This window comes from Patagioenas fasciata, chromosome 4 (assembly GCF_037038585.1).
Source record: "Patagioenas fasciata isolate bPatFas1 chromosome 4, bPatFas1.hap1, whole genome shotgun sequence".
NCBI classification, from domain to species: Eukaryota; Metazoa; Chordata; class Aves; order Columbiformes; family Columbidae; genus Patagioenas; species Patagioenas fasciata.
Window position 1 is genome coordinate 6,478,352 of NC_092523.1, and position 15,983 is coordinate 6,494,334.

General features: G+C 42.3%; 3 protein-coding genes across 5 annotated transcripts in view; 2 read left to right on the forward strand and 1 right to left on the reverse strand.

Annotated features, from left to right (window-relative positions):
- The window catches only part of EIF2AK3 (eukaryotic translation initiation factor 2 alpha kinase 3), a 44,329-nt gene extending 32,911 nt beyond the window's left edge, over positions 1–11,418 (forward strand). For both annotated transcript variants that reach the window (XM_071808453.1, XM_065837722.2), the window contains exons 13-17: positions 674–1,442; positions 6,045–6,212; positions 6,736–6,837; positions 9,137–9,199; positions 10,211–11,418. In XM_071808453.1, coding sequence (XP_071664554.1) covers positions 674–1,442; positions 6,045–6,212; positions 6,736–6,837; positions 9,137–9,199; positions 10,211–10,387 — 1,279 coding nt within the window. In that variant the 3' untranslated portion in view covers positions 10,388–11,418. The remainder of the gene's footprint in view (positions 1–673; positions 1,443–6,044; positions 6,213–6,735; positions 6,838–9,136; positions 9,200–10,210) is intronic.
- Positions 1–15,983, forward strand: part of REEP1 (receptor accessory protein 1) — a 499,521-nt gene that overhangs the window by 4,998 nt on the left and 478,540 nt on the right. The window lies entirely within an intron of this gene.
- LOC136100789 (histamine H2 receptor-like) overlaps positions 4,196–15,983 on the reverse strand; it is a 42,205-nt gene continuing 30,417 nt past the window's right edge. For both annotated transcript variants that reach the window (XM_071808454.1, XM_065836146.2), the window contains 2 exons: positions 6,712–15,915; positions 4,196–5,811 (listed from right to left, as the gene is read on the reverse strand). In XM_071808454.1, coding sequence (XP_071664555.1) covers positions 15,240–15,915 — 676 coding nt within the window. In that variant the 3' untranslated portion in view covers positions 4,196–5,811; positions 6,712–15,239. The remainder of the gene's footprint in view (positions 5,812–6,711; positions 15,916–15,983) is intronic.

Sequence of the window (15,983 nt, forward strand, 5' to 3'; positions counted from 1 at the left end):
TCCTTTCCACTGCTTTCCTTTTTTTGTTTTGATTTAGATGGATCTGATTCAGTAGTCCCATGGTTTGATTAATTTATTTCAGCATAAATCTGTGAGGGATAATCAGAGTGGTGATTTATAAAGCGTGGTCAAAGTCAGTTAAAAATGGAAAATTTAGATAAAGGAGCTAGAGGATGTTAAAGGAAAAAGTGGGTGTATGTTAGCATTTAATGAATGAAGCCTAATACAAGACTATTTAGCGGTCTCATAATAACATTTTAATATGCCTAACAATTTTTAGAATACAGTGACCTTTACATTTCAGGCACCAAATTAACATTTCACAGCTGTAATTCTTCCAAGGTGCTTTAAATAGTCATTGCAATGCATGTTGTAAAGGACTGATGTTTTTCAAGCTGAAGATTAGCCTGATTGCACATTGGGAATCCAGGCAGTAGAGCTTGCTGAGTTTTCCTTTATCAACGCTCTTGTCTCAATGAGAAAATATTATCCTGGCTAAGAAAAAGGGATGCTAAATCCTGGTTATTAACGATTTCCATGCTTGGGTAGTTATTTGTCGTTATGGTATGACACAGTTCTCAGAGGTAACACTTGCTGAAACCTGGGCTTCTGAAAATGCACTTCTAGTGGAATGAAGTTCTGTAATACTGATCTCTCCGTTTTGTTTTTCTAGCACTGATTGGCCGCTCAGTTCTCCCAGTCCGATGGACGTTCCATCGTTTAAGATCAGAACGGAGCCCTTTTCCACAAAGGAGCACATTGAAGTTATTGCCACTTCATCAGAGAGGGTACGGTCTGTGGGAATACCTTGTGGTCAGTCCGATTCATCTGGAAGCCAGTTTTCTCCTCTGGAATTTTCTACCATGGACAACAGGGACTTACAGCAGTCACAAGATCCACTATTAAACCTTCAGGACAGTGTCCTTACGGGCTGTGATGGAGAAGACAGTGCTGTCAACAAAAATGAGCTGAGTCACTCCTTGGAAATTTGTTCTTCAGCTGTTCCTGTCATACACCTGAGGGAAGGGACCTCCTCTTCTATTGTCTTTGAGGATTCTGGTTGTGGAAATGCTTCTAGTAAGGAAGATAAAATTGATGTTTCACATGATGAAAGTCTTTCTGAGGATGAGGCAAAAATTACAAAGGAATCTGATAACAAGACATCTGCTTCAGGAAGCCCTCTCTCTGTTTCTCCACCAAGACCAACAAGTTTAAGCCTGGACCTTTCTAAAAATATGACAGAAAAAGTCAAGCCCACCTCTCCAAAGGTGTATCTTTATATCCAGATGCAGCTCTGCCGGAAAGAGAACCTCAAAGACTGGATGAGCAGAAGATGCATGATAGAAGAGAGGGAAAGGACAGAGTGTCTGCAGATATTTCTGCAGATAGCTGAAGCGGTTGACTTTCTGCATAGCAAAGGATTAATGCACAGGGATCTCAAGGTTTGTATTCGTAGCTTACTGTAGCAAATGTGTTGAGATTTTGCTTTTTTATTAATTTATTGGCATGATCATCACTGAATGCCTGAACTTTGCAAATTCTGGTTGTACTAGGTATCTCACTGGCCGTGTCCTATAGCCAAATGTTTTCTGGTTTAGTACTATGAGATTCTCTTTGGAGCTACTGTAACTTGAATTATCTGTGCCCAGAGTATCATACAGAAGTCTCTGGTGCTGTGAAATTCCTGAAACACATGGACTGACTCAAATGGCATCACAGGGCAGCTGTCCCTCCACTGCATGAGAAACTTAAACTAGCAATTCCAAATTTCACAGAATCACAGAATGTCAGGGATTGGAAGGGACCTCGAAAGCTCATCCAGTCCAATCCCCCAGCTGAAGCAGGAACACCCACATGAGGTTCCACAGGAAGGTGTCCAGGCGGGTTTGAATGTCTGCAGAGTAGGAGACTCCACAACCTCCCTGGGCAGCCTGGGCCAGGCTCTGGCACCCTCACTGAGAAGAAGTTTCTTCTCAAATTTAAGTTAAACCTTTTGTGTTCCAGTTTGAGCCCACTGCCCCTTGTCCTATCATTGGTTGTCACCGAGAAGAGCCTGGCTCCATCCTCATGATTACTCACCCTTTACGTACCTGTAAACATTAATGAGATCACCCCTCAGTCTCCTCTTCTCCAAGCTAAAGAGACCCAGCTCCTTCAGCCTTTCCTCACACGGGAGATGCTCCACTCTCTTAATCATCTTTGTTGCCCTTTGACTGCTCATAATAGCGCCAGGCTGTTCAGCTCAGTGTGAAGTTCTGTTTTAAACTGACAGATCATGAGTGTGTGGATATGGGTAAATTTTTTCCTATGTGGGAGTAACACGGCATGTGAGACAAATCCTGCTAAAATTATTGACTGTTATCAGTGACCTCAGCATGGGTGTTAAAAACCCGAGTTAACGTCTGTACAATAATCTGGTGGTGCAGCGCTCCAGGAAATCAACATTCATCATTCACTATTGCAATTAAAGTCTTTTGTACAGCAAGACTTGTTGTACCTGACACAGATCAGCTGCATTTGCTTGATGGCATTTTTAATTAAGGTTCTTTATACAGCATCGTTCATTGCTGAGCTGTGTGGCAAAGAAAACTAATTTGGAGCTTGTTGTACTGTTTCAAGTGAAGCAGGTAATTGGCAGCATTAGGTTTACAGTTGGATTGATGATCTTAAGGGTCTTTTCCAACCAAAATTATTCCGTGATTCTGATATTTTCCTTCTTTCTATAGCAACACTGTATAAGAGCAGCAGTGTTACTCCTGGTTAAAGGAAATAAAAATTAAGTATTGCTGCTCCGCGACTGAAATGTAAACTGTCCTGGAGTTGAATTCTGAGTCAATGCACCCTTCTGAAGGATTCATCATCTTTTTAATGTCTGACAACAGCCAGTTAAGACTGGGAAAGGTGGTTTAAACCTCTGGCATTTAATGTAACTGAAGTCAGGAGTAACTTTTTGTACATTGTCTTTTATTTTGCCTATGATCCTACCTTAGTGCCTAATCTTCCTGGAACATTTAGCACTACAATGTGCTACCAAATACCAGAATTTAATTAAAGAGCCATGCTGAAGTTAGTTTTACAATAAGCTCTGAGAAAGGGATTGCTTTTGCCAAACAGTAGAGAGGCAGTTCCTGATTCTCTTTGCATTAATACCCACCTCAGTGGAGTAAATACTGAAATGATTATAACCATTGCTGTAGCTTCTCAGATGGTAATAATTTGGTATCAGTAGAAAGAAAAGGGAAAAAAAGCCATCTCAGATGTGGCAGTAAAAGGGGATTCAGATTCAGTAACACTGACAGGATACATCAAAGTTAAAAAACGAGCCCACCCAAGTATTTTCTTTCCCCATCAGCATCACACAGTTACCTTGAACCAGTTATCTGAAAAATGTGTAGTCCTTGAGAAACTGAACAGAGAAGTAATTAAATCTCTATACTGATGTCTTGCTAGGCATGTTAATTAATAACCTGCTTTAACAATACTGTCAGCTGAGATTCTGCAGTCTGTGCTGAGATCACTGTTCAGTAAAGCTTATGTAGACTTTAACTTCAAACTGTATTAGTCTCAATCAGTAGTTGTGTAGCATTTTGTTGGAACATTTTAGAAGTTCAATACTGGCAGCAATTTGAAGAAGACATTTTATTTTGTTTAGTTGGTGTAAACAACTTGGAAAGGGTCTCCCTGAATGAACAATTTCTGTTGCAGAAAACTTCCCATGCGTGTATAGATTTTATTCTTAGATCCTGGAAGTTTATTTGTCTGTTATATGTTAATTTGGTCAAAACAAGAGCCAGTGTGTTTGATTTTTTTCTATACTTTTCAGAAGCTCCTTGGAACAGATCTCACCTAATTTTGTGATTTGTCCAAGAGATTGGCCATGCAACCCTAATTTCTTGCCAGCACTAATAAGCAAATAACCTGCAAAGCTGTTTTGTCTTTGCTGGAGGCAGCTCTTGCTCCTATTGGCACCACCAGCAACTCATTGACCTCTGAAATTACATTTGTCTGCATGCATATTAAAAGATTCAGGCAGATCTTTTAAATATTTAAATGAACAGTGCTCACTGAGATGCATTAATTAGGCTCCTGCTAATCAGCGATACTGTAATGACAAGACGGCAGGAGTTTGGGGAGGCAAGTGAATAGGTCACACAGTTCAAATTCTTCTGAAGAAAATGAAGTAGAGAAACAGAAGTCTGACTGTCAAGTGAATTTACTGTTATTCCCAGGATAAGCTGCCGGTCATGCTTGACAGCTCAAAAGAAATTGAGTTTCATAGAACTGCCAGAACAGTCTTGGATACACTTTGCAGCATTAATTGAATTAAACAGTAGTCTTCCAGATGTGAGAGTAGCTTATTCATACCTGTGAAAAAATAGGAATTCTTACTCTGACTGAAGAATCTGGAGAGGAATTTCTTGGTGCAGGTGGCAACAGAACTAAACTAGAAGGTGGTTGTGTTTTTCCAGTTTAAACCAAAATCGTGTGTATCTGGTAGAAACGATACACCAGCCCATTCAGAGACAATCTGTTTTCAGCCAGAGAAGTACAAGAAATAAAACATTCTGTGAAGAAGAGTTTTGCTCCATGAAGCAAGACGGATCTTGTTGACTTGTGTGTTTGTTGGAGGAGGAGGGCACTGGAGATCAAGAAAACAGGATACAAATCCCCAGTAGTGCCTTGAACATTATAATTCAGATAAAAAGCTTATTAACCATGCGTGTGTGCAGTCAGAGGGTGGATGCTGTGTTGATGCTTCAGGGAGAGCCTGGAGACACAATGGTTTTACAGGGTCGGAGCTTTTGTGCACTGTATGAACTGTGAGTCTGAACGGTGTGACATTTATTACAGGAAAATATAGCGGGAGATAAAACCTGGCTCAGGGGCAGTTTTAGAGGCAGGATGTGGGTGCTGTGGAACTAGCAAGTTATATCTATTTCTGTAGTGCTTATCTCAGCTTGAAAAAAAACCCTGTCTAGTTTCTCTCTTGCACAGAGTGGGTTTGTCTTTAACTGAGAAGTTGGATGGACTTGAAATAGTTTGGCTTTGCAGTCCTTTGATCTTGTGGAAGAATATTGCTCTGTATCTGTCTGCCTCCTCCTGTTCCAGGGTTTATGTCAACAAAACATGTCCTACCAGCCTTAAAGGTTCCAGGAGCTCTGAGAGGAGCTTGCCCAGCACCACCTGCCTCTTTACCAAACCTCAGCCCCTTCCCCACACACAATCCTGCTGCTTCTTCCCCCTTGCAGGATCAGTCTGTCCTTCCCAAATTTGTGCCTGCTTTTATTTGCAGCAGTCATGTTGCAAAGAAATAATCATTCATTTGGCATGTGCTATTTATTTGTTCAGCCACAAGTCTCTTGAGAAGCCACCTGAGATATTTACCATTAGCAAGGGACACCTCAGCTCCACTCTCCTGTATCAGTAGGTTAAGCCACGGATGGTGCTACCTGGCAAACAAGCTAAAGGAGGTTAAGCCAGATCATCACTGTTGCTGCTTTTGTGAACTGCAAAGTTCTTAAGCTTATATTCAAAACAAACTAAATTGCACAATAGTAACCAAAAGCAGACCTTGTTCCCAGACTTCCAGTGTATCTATAACTTAAGATGACATGGTATGTGCTGGTTAATAATATTGCAAACGAGTTTAGCACTTGGAGATTAGATTAAAAAAGGCTAAGAGTTAGAACTCCAGGATCTGGTGTGAATTTGCCATGTGATGGAGAGCTGGAGAACTTATCTATGCTGTTCACCACTGCTGTTGACTTCGTATGTTACTCAGCAGACCTGTGGAGTGTTGGTAAACCTCTCCTGGAAGACAAAAAATGAGCAGTCTGAGTTTCAGGAAGGGAGACTGTTTAATGCAGAATTAATTCCTTTTCCCTGAGCGGCCAAGATTCTTAGCTGGTTCTGCTAACCTGGTGTTTAATGAGCGTTTTTAGCCTCAACAGCACGTTATCTGAATTAGAACAAACTGTCGTATCTGCTGAAACACAGAGACTTCTTACTTACACACTTTTTTTTCGTTTCACCTCTTTTCTTAGCCTTCCAATATATTTTTCACAATGGACGACATCGTAAAGGTTGGGGATTTTGGACTGGTAACCGCTATGGACCAAGATGAAGAGGAGGAATCAGTACTGACCCCAATGCCAGCCTATGCCAGGCACACAGGACAAGTAGGGACCAAACTCTACATGAGCCCAGAACAGGTTTGTGCTCTCTGCTCTAAAGCTGCATTTGGTGGTGCCTGGAAGACACCTGAATTCCCAAGAGCTCAAAGATCAGACACTCTAATAAATTGTTGCAATCAAGGGACTTAAATTCTTTCTCATCAAAGTAGAATTTTGAACTAAATTGAATTCCAAAATTAATATTTATTATAGCAAAAAAGTGGTTGATTATGTGTACTTGCGTGCATTAATTTGCTTTTAATGTAGTAGAAATATAACTGTGTAATATTCAAGTTAATTGAGCAAGGATGCACTATTTTTGCATGAGGTTTAAGTAAAAGGAAATGTTTTACATTGCAGTTGGGTCTGCGAAGAGGAGCTGATGAACAGGACTGTGCTCACTCAGGTTCATTTGAAATGTGCCAGTGTGTCTGTCCTGGAGTTTTCAGCTCTGCATGGGGCTAATCCTTCCATATGTTGACTTGGAAGGGGGTTGTTCACATTGTACGTAATTACATACATTGAGTAGCTTACTTACCTAACCCTTATTTTGCATTTTCAGATCTGTGGGAACACCTATTCGCACAAAGTGGATATCTTTTCTTTGGGACTGATTCTCTTTGAGCTGCTTTATCCTTTCAGCACACAGATGGAGAGGGTCAGGGTATGTACGGTATCGGATTATCCTCAGTTTCATCATTTGTTTAAAATAGCTGTTTGCTTCGTGAAACACTTGCGAAGAGGCTCTTCTCCGTTTTGAAAAAGTCTTGCAATTAGGAGCACAACTTCTTTATCAGCCTTATACAGACCCCCGAATCACTGAAGATAAATTGCAGTCTTCCTAATGTGTGCAGTTGAATTGAGGCCTTAATTTCTTTGCAAAGCTCCTCTGTTGTCAAGCCAAGTAAGAGAAACTATTGAACTAGGCTATCCAAGAACTCAAGCAACAAATATAGCTTGTGACTTCAAGCCTACCAACTTGTTTTTCATTCAAGAATTGGAAGCATGCTGTGCATCTTTATCATTTCTTCCCTTGTTTGCATCTGCAGTGCTTTTTCACCCAAAGCATTTACCATAGGAAAAACAATTTTTCACTAAGTTTTAGTTGTGTCTTGCTCAGCTTCAAGCAAAATCTTCCCAGTAATTCATGACTTTCATTGCATCAGCTGGGCATTTGGGAGGTTTGATGGTCTGTAATAACTCTTCCTCGCTGTTAAAATGCATGTGAGATTCATCTTGCTCAGGAACAAGTTCAGAGAGAACAGGGGCTGTGGCCAGAAAGGTTTTTCGTCTTGTATACGGTGACCAGCAACCTATGCAGGACAGAAAGAGTCATCATAAGCTGTATTTATCATTTAAATATGCTTTGGGTGTTTAAATTCTGGATTGGTTTTAGCAGAGGTTTAAGAGGCAGCTTGAACCACACCATGAATGCAGCCTGACAAAATGCTTCACCTATGCTGGTGTCATGTTCTCTTGCTTAAAATGCTCTGGCTTTTCCTGGTACAAAAGAGAATACTCTAGAGAAGGAACAATGGTGCTTAACTTGAACCCCAGTTTCAGTTTCCCTAAATAAAATCATTTTTAGGGAGACACATACCCAGTGAAGAGCTATCCTGGATTCTCAAGATCTCTTACAATAGTGACTTCAAGCTTCACTTTTCTAAGTTCTGTCATGAGTATAGAAGCAAGGCAAGTAATCAGAGTGAATCTTAAATGGCATCTAATTCTGATGTTCCACCTCATAAAAGGGTAAAGGCAGTGCCCTAATTTGACATGATTTTCACTGTCTTTGCACTCTGATTAAATCAAAAAGAACCCATTACCCCTTTATTGCCAAGTTGTGAAGTTTAGCTACTTTAGTAGTTATTCTTGAGTTGTTACACTGAGGTTTTCAGGCATCAGCCAAGCATTAGCACTATTTGCTGAAGCAAAACATGCTCCGCCTGAGCAGGTAGCCCAGCAAATTCCAGGAATCTGTGACAAAAGGCTGGAAAAATCCGCACAGGAGGAGCTGAGACCTCCCCTGTCTCAGGCTGCTTGGCATTGGTCTGTGGCTGTGCAATTTATTTCCAGATTAGGTATTTGAAAACAGATCACTAGACTGAATTGGTAGAGAAAGAGAATGATTATTTGAAGCATTTTATTGTCATAAAACTCAGTTCTCTTGAACAGGAGTTTGACTATTGCCCATCACTGTTAACTGGTCAGTTTATGCTTTCAGTGAAGTCATAAAGAATTGAATACTAACTTTAGAATTCTTATACTCTGCGTTCAAACTTTTGCAAAAGGAGATCCTTCCTAAAAGAAATAGAGTGCTGAATATTGCCTTTATGTGCTAAAACCATGCAAAAGCAGGTTGCTGGAAATTATAGAACTTAAATTGACAAGATAGGCTGCTGCAAATAACTGCGTGGCTGAACATGGAGAAGATGATTGTCACTAGATGGAGCTGGTGGGTTGGTTATGGAAGAAGTACTGAAGGAGACAGGTACCTGCAAGGACACAGAAATACACATTAATCGCTTCCCAATCTGCTGATAAATCTGCTCGTTAGTCCATAAGCATCAAAAAGAGACCAGTGCTTATGTTATTAAGACGGAGCCAGTTCATGTGTCTTGATGCTGGTGTAGATGATCCTGGGGACTATGGGCGGTGTGTGGATTTACTGACTTCATTGAGCCAAAATGAGAAAGCACGAGTTTGTCTCTGGCCGATTTAAAACTGCAGAGATCAGAATCACAATTCGGTAACACGATTCCTAGTGCAGGCTGCACACCCAGGGAAGCAGCACCTTGCCTATTTACATCTGTTGTGATTTTTGACCGCTAAAGGAGGTCTTTCAACTAAGTTGTTTTCCATCAGGCTGATTTGTTTGCATATATTTTGGAGAGTAATAGAGCAATACTACTGAAGGATGGTATTCTGGAAAAGTTACATGTTTTTCTTAATATTTTTTGCAGACCTTAAGTGATGTTAGAAATCTGAAGTTTCCACCATTGTTCACTCAGAAATATGCACATGAGGTAAGTATATCTGACACTATTAATTGTAGCTTTTTAATTATTGTAGCTTTTTAAATTTGCTTTCCAATTGCTTTGCAGATAAAAATTGAGGGGAAAAAAAAAAGCTATTGTGTTATTGTGATGCATTTCTCTATACCTTTGCTTTTCTACACTGCAAAGTTATAACATTACAATAATGTGGATGATGATAGTTTTGCCACAGTTTAGTTCCAGCTCCCTTTTTCGTTCATCTCATGTGTATCTTACCATGATTTCTTGCTACAAGTCCCTATTCACAAAGTGCAGAGTTGTGGATGAGTAAAGGGGAGATACAGGTAGGATCTCACTCCAGGAACTGCATCTCTCACATGGGAGGAGCCACGTGAGCAAATTGTGCTGGGTTTTTATCCCATCTTTAAAGTGACACGATTGCAGATAAAGAGAAGGTGATGTACAAAACCTCACCAGTAAAAAAGCTGAGATGCTTTCAGGTTTTTATGGTAGTTTCAATAGCTAAGCCCAGGCTTTCTCGCTTTACTGCAGGCTGCCTGGGGAATGTGATGTGCTGTGCTCAGCTGGAACAGGACATTAATTCTGATTAAATTTGAGACAAATATTCAAACCACTGTGTATTTAAAGGAAAACCTGTAATTCACTGTGAAAAATTACAGCGTGGCTTAAACATGAAGTTAAAAATTACTCATAAATGATATTTCATATGATTTTAAATTCTTTTGATTGCAAATTAATGTAAAAGTTCTATAATTCTATTGAATCTTGGGTCAGATTTGATTTTCCAAATTGACTGCAATCCTTGTCAGTAAAGACAGTTTACAGGATGCGCTTTCAGATGTTCATTTTCAAATGTTTAATGCACTTCCCACTACTGTGCCAAAGCACTAATACCCAAATTACTCAGAAAGCAACTGGGGGGACGTTTTCCATTTGTTCATACAGCCCAATTGAAGTCAGAACATGAAATAAGGAAGAATTTATGGTTTGGTTCATGTAGCACGTCCTGTTTTCTTTCAGTACACCATGGTGAAGGACATGCTCTCTCCGAGTCCCACTGAAAGGCCAGAGGCTGCAGCAATCATAGAAAATCCTGTATTTGAAGACTTGGAACTCCCACCAAAACCAGTGCTTAGGCAGAGGTCACGGACAATGAGTTTATCAGGAAACAAGCACTCGAGACAACCAAGCAAATAATTATCCTCAGGATCACTTCTTCCACTCGGCAGGTTTTATAGGGATTGTTCAGCAGAAGGATCCTACGATGCAGAATGTCTATCTTGGAAACAGTTTACTTTAACTTTTTTGCCATGTTTAACGTATAAGACGCGTTGGGCAGATTTTTGTTTACTTTGCCAGCCAACGAAAGCCAGTAACCACACTTGTCACATTCCATTTTTCTTACCTTAGCTCTCCCAGGAGGATGCATCCAGCTACTGTGCTTACCACCGTTGTGCTCCATTAGCCTTTTTTGGGGGGTTTGTTGAGGTTTTTGTTGAAGCTTGTAAATGTCAGCTTGCTGGGTAAGTGAGAGATCTGTAACGTGTAAATAGAATTAAAATACTGTATTTTTATAGAGCAACTTACAGTCTCTAAACCTAGCAAGTATCCATCCGGATCACTTGCTCTTTGGTGAAATGAAGATGGTTTTGAAATGAATGATGACTTCCATTTTTGTCCCTGGTGGGTAAACAGAGAATATGCACTATTTTTAAAGCAAAAAAGTACCACAGTTGTACATACTGTCACTCTCCATAGCCAGGCATTAGAGGAAATCATTTCATACTTCTGCACTATAGTAGATCTTAGGAAATGCATTTTATACAAATAAACCTTTAGAGAAGGAAAAGGAGCTTTTTGCCATAAAAAGGGGAGTTTTATAGGCAGCGTTTGGAAGAGCCATAGTAAAAATTATGTACGAAAATGTTGTGATTCTGAACATTTAAGCCTAATGAAGTCATACGTGTCGTATGTAATCTTGTAGATTTGTACTTTTTGAAAAATCAACTGGTAGGCATTTGTGTAATCTGCTAATTTAACTGCCTAATGCCATGCTTTTATTTCTCATTGTAAATACGTTGTTTTTTATTTATAAAATACAGAATCAATCCATTTGGGTTGGTGGTGTACAGAGTGCACTTGCTATAATTGTTGAGTGCATTAATTATTGTGACTTCTTTCAAGTCTAAATGATTTAATAAACTTTTTTTATTTATTAAAAAAAAAAACCCAAATAGCAGTTGTTTCTGTTCAAAACCTGTACCGGGTGGCAAAATTGAACAGGACAGGTACTGCAGTTCTGTCACTTGCTTTGCTTCCCCCTCACATACTTGCCCCAGTGTACGTGGTGATGTAAAGATGAACATGCTGCTTGGAAGTGAGATATACCCTGAAAACAGAAGGGAACTGAGCAGATTATGGAGGCAATCTCCCAACTGTTAACAAAGAGGGAAGCCTTGAAGGGATAATTCTTACACTATCAGAACTGCTTTTCCTTAAAGCATTTTCTTGTTTACAAGGCTTATATTTTTAAAGTTGTAGCCTCTGAAATCAGTTTCTTAAACAGATGCTGGATTCAAATCCATCTGGACTGAGATGTGACACTATGATGAGCAGTTAAACCAGGTGACACTCTGCAGCTTTATAAGGCAGAAGTGGATTACAAAGGTTGTCTTCCTTGTGCTGTTTGATAATTCTCCTAGATACTGGCTCAGCCAGTTGAGGCCTGGATGCTGCAGTGAATTATTTGGTCAAAAGCAGACCTTCATCAAGCTGAGCTGGGTTAAAACAGAAAAGAGTTAAGCATGTTCTCTTACCTTGGATTTTCCAAGCGTCAGCTCTCAACACACACTTCTGTGGCCACATTTGAAGCCTCTCTGGCTTCCCTGCCAGTTCAGTGATAACAGGTGGAGTGCAAGGAATTAAGAGTAAGGTATTTGTAAGTTGCTGTTATCTGTGCTAGATGTTAGTTGCCTGTTCCAAGGGCCCTGCAGCTTTTCAGTACCAAAAACGGCATACACGTTCACACCAGGGCTGTGTGTGTGTATTCTGGGATGCTACACTTGCTCTCAAAGGCATGTACAAACCCCACCCTGTGTGGCGCATCCCCAGCTACAAAAACACCTGGACAGGCTCAGCTCTGCCTCAGTTTTTGCTTCTCTCTGCCCTGGCTGCTGGAGCGTGCGGGCCCTGGCTTTGCTCCTTTTTGCTCCATGGTTTGACCACAGGATTCTTTTCCCTCATAGCAAAGGTTTTCCTCTCAGCTCAGTGCTCCTTTCCCTGCCTCTCGCAGTTCCACTTGCTCTGCCCCACCAGTGAGAGAAGAGGACACTTACCTGTGCCATGAAACAGAACCAGGCTGCCCAGAAGCACCTACCCTGTTGTTTTCCTTCTTAAGTCAGGTTTAATTACACTATATTTCCCTGTTCCATCCCTGTCCTTCTCCTGGATGTATGAAACAGCTCCACTGGGAGGACAGGCTCAGAGAGTTGGGTGTCCAGCCTGGAGAAGAGAAGGCTCCCAGGAGACCTTATTGCACCATTTCAGTGCTTAAAAGGGGCTGATAAGAAAGATGGGGACAGACTTTTCAGCAGGGCCTGTTGCAGAAGGACAAGGGGTGATGGTTTTAAACTAAAAGAGGGGAGATTCAGGCTGGACATGAGGAAGAAATTTTTGTCCCTGAGGGTGGTGAGAGCCTGGCCCAGGTTGGCCAGAGAGGTGGTGGATGAACCATCCCTGGAGACATCCCAGGCCAGGCTGGACGGGGCTCTGAGCAACCTGAGCTGGTGAAGATGTCCCTGCTCATGGCAGGGGTGGCACTGGATGAGCTGTGAAGGTCCCTTCCAAACCAAACTGTTCTGTGGTTCTATGTACTTCAGTCAACTCTCAAAACCGTGGTCAACTGTGCCTGAAAAACCAAAAGCCTTTGGTCTAATGCTCATATTCTGGAAGGTAGAGTGACACAGACAGGCTTTTCTCAGCTTTGTACGAAACAAAACCAAACAACACTGCAGCTTTCCCCCTTGTCTGCAAGATCTTCACACAATGGCCCTGGTGGCAGAACACCTGATGGCTCACAGAGAAGTTTATTTGCTTTCAGTTTATCAACATGTAGAAATCAACTATCAGACTGTCTCACGTCTTCCTGTGGCCATAGAAATCGGTACGTACCTTCCTGACAACTTTTTTGCAGAGGCTGAAACACAGTTCTTTGCCCTGTTTTATCAGAATGAACTGCGGGGTATCACGAACAAGAATCCTGCCCCATCCACCTTTGTGCCCACTGGACTGAGCTGCTTCCCCCGGAATAAAGGCAGGATTGTGTAATTATTCTCCTTACCTCTTCCATGTTATCGGAGTCGTAGGAGCTGGGAGACCCAGCCCACGCCACGAGGACTCATTTGACAGGACTCCCAGTGCTGCAGCCCCAGGTCAGGGCTGTTTCTTCTACCAGGCTCTCGAGAGAAAACTTCTGACCCTTGTACCAGTGTCGTCAGTAGCTGAGCCGCTCCAGGTAGTAGCTTCTTGCTTTTTGTTACACATCTGTAGAGAGTTCTCTGCAGTCTTTGAGCTGGAAGAGCAAAAGGACTCTGGCCTTTCACTAAACCCTCCTTTTGTATTAACAAAGTGACGTTCTTCACCTCTCCATGTGCCTCACTCCAGTCATTTTAACGCTACATGTGAGCCTGAGTATCTTTCTGCTGGGTTTGTGCCGCCTCCCAAGCTGTGGAAGCCTTGCCTGTCCCAGGTGGGTGATCGAGCACTCAGAAAAAGCCATTTTAAAAACCATCCTTAAAGTGTTTCACATCCCCAGAGGATCAGGCTCTGAGTGCAGTGATTGTCCCCTGTAAAGCAGCATAAGATCCCACCAGAATCGTGGTGGGAGAAGCAACAGCTCTTGTCAGGCCACCAGCGCTCATGTGACAGTGCTACAGAAATGCTGTGGTCCTGGGGGCTCAGCTCCTGCTTTTACTCACCATTACGATGCTGCAGAGATGTTTGGGAGCAATCCTGCCTTTTCAGGATAATCCTTCATGTCCCTTCTGCGGGGAGCCGGTGCTGTTTGAAGTCCAGGCAAGCGCTTGGAAGTAGCAAAAATGACCATTCCCACTTACCATCATGGTTTTTATGGTTCTGTGATGCAGCAGGACTCCATAGCTACGCTCGCAGCATCACGGTGTGGACATCGTAAGTGTGAGGCACACACATAATAATTCCCCTTCACATCCACTGTTTGGCTGGTGTTGGTCACCTGTATCTCCCCAGGCATTCGGTGCTCTTGGTGTTACAGAGAAACGTTTCAGCAAGTCTGGCTCACCTCCTGGGGTCTGACACATAGAATATTCCCTTCCAGAATCAATAAGAAAACTCACAGAAAGCCACTGAAGCAATTATTTTAGATCTCGCAAACAAGAGCCACACTGTCTATGCACATGGAGCATTTCTCCTGCCCGTTCCTGTCTGCTGGTGAACTCATCCTGTAGTTTTAATCTCTCCGAACCCCTCAGTATTTCAGGAGCGAGTGAGTTGAACCCTGAGCAAGAGCCCAGGCTGTGCTGGACCATGTGCTGCCTTCTGAAGAAGTAACCTCTGCTCTTTGACCACATCCCTCTTGCCAGCTCCCGTACACAGACTGACACACATGGACTTATTAAAGCTGGTCAGATTTGTAATGTAAGGTGCAAAATGAGAACTACAGTGGCTTGATAAGAAAGAAATACTGTCTCAATTTAACTTGTAGATCACCAGGTTGTACAAAAAGAGGAGTTCACATTATCATACTGATTAAATTTGTCTTAGGAAGTGCTCATTAAAAAATAATTACCCAGGAAGGAATTAGCTCCATTAGTTATAACAAATTACCCCTAAAATATCAAAGTTCCTCTTCTGTAAAACTGTGGAAGATGAAGAAATGTATCATTGTCCTATGCCCTGAGCTGTAACAGTTCCAGGCCCTCCTTCCCCTATTTTCCTACCCGTTATTTTTCCATGGGGATGTGCTCTGGCACTTTCTCTACCACCACCTCCAGCCACTGATTCTGCATCCCTCTTACTTGGGTTTGCCCTTCAGGGCACCATTGGGCACCGGCACCGCAACGCTGTATTCTAGGTCTGGGGCAGTCTTGGAAAACGTGGCTATGGAAACCATGTCTTCTCCAATGTCCACCTGAGACCTGTGCCTGCAAACAAGCAGCTTCTTCAGGGCCCGTTGGAAGTCCCGGTTCAGGAAAGCGTAGAGCATTGGATTGATGGTGGAGTTGCAATACCCTAACCAGGTGATGATCTTGAAGGCGTCAACCAAGACGGTGCTGGTGGAGTGGGTACCTCTGGCAGCGAGCCAGACGTTCAGGACAAAGTACGGCAGCCAGCACAGCACAAAGACCGAAATGATGATGCTGATGGTCCACGTGGCCTTGTTCTCCAGCTGGAGATGGTTCTGCCGCTTGCTGTTGGGGTGGTAGTGAATCTCCAGGGTCTGAGACACGATACGAGTGGCTTTCAGCCGCGAAGCACGGTAGATGAAGAAATACATGCTGCACATGACCATGAAGGGCACAAAAAACGCCAGAGCAGAAGCCACGATGGCAAAAATCCAGTTGGTGACAAAGATGCATTCTCTGCCTGCATCGAAGTCCACCCCGGGGATCTCGTTCCAGCCTTGCATGACAGGAAGGAAGGAAATGAGGGAGGAGTAAACCCAAACCATGCAGGTCATCACGATGCATCTGCAATAGAGACGGGGAGAGGATCCGAGTTATTTTGACTTGAGAACACCCAGTACGATTCAATCCCC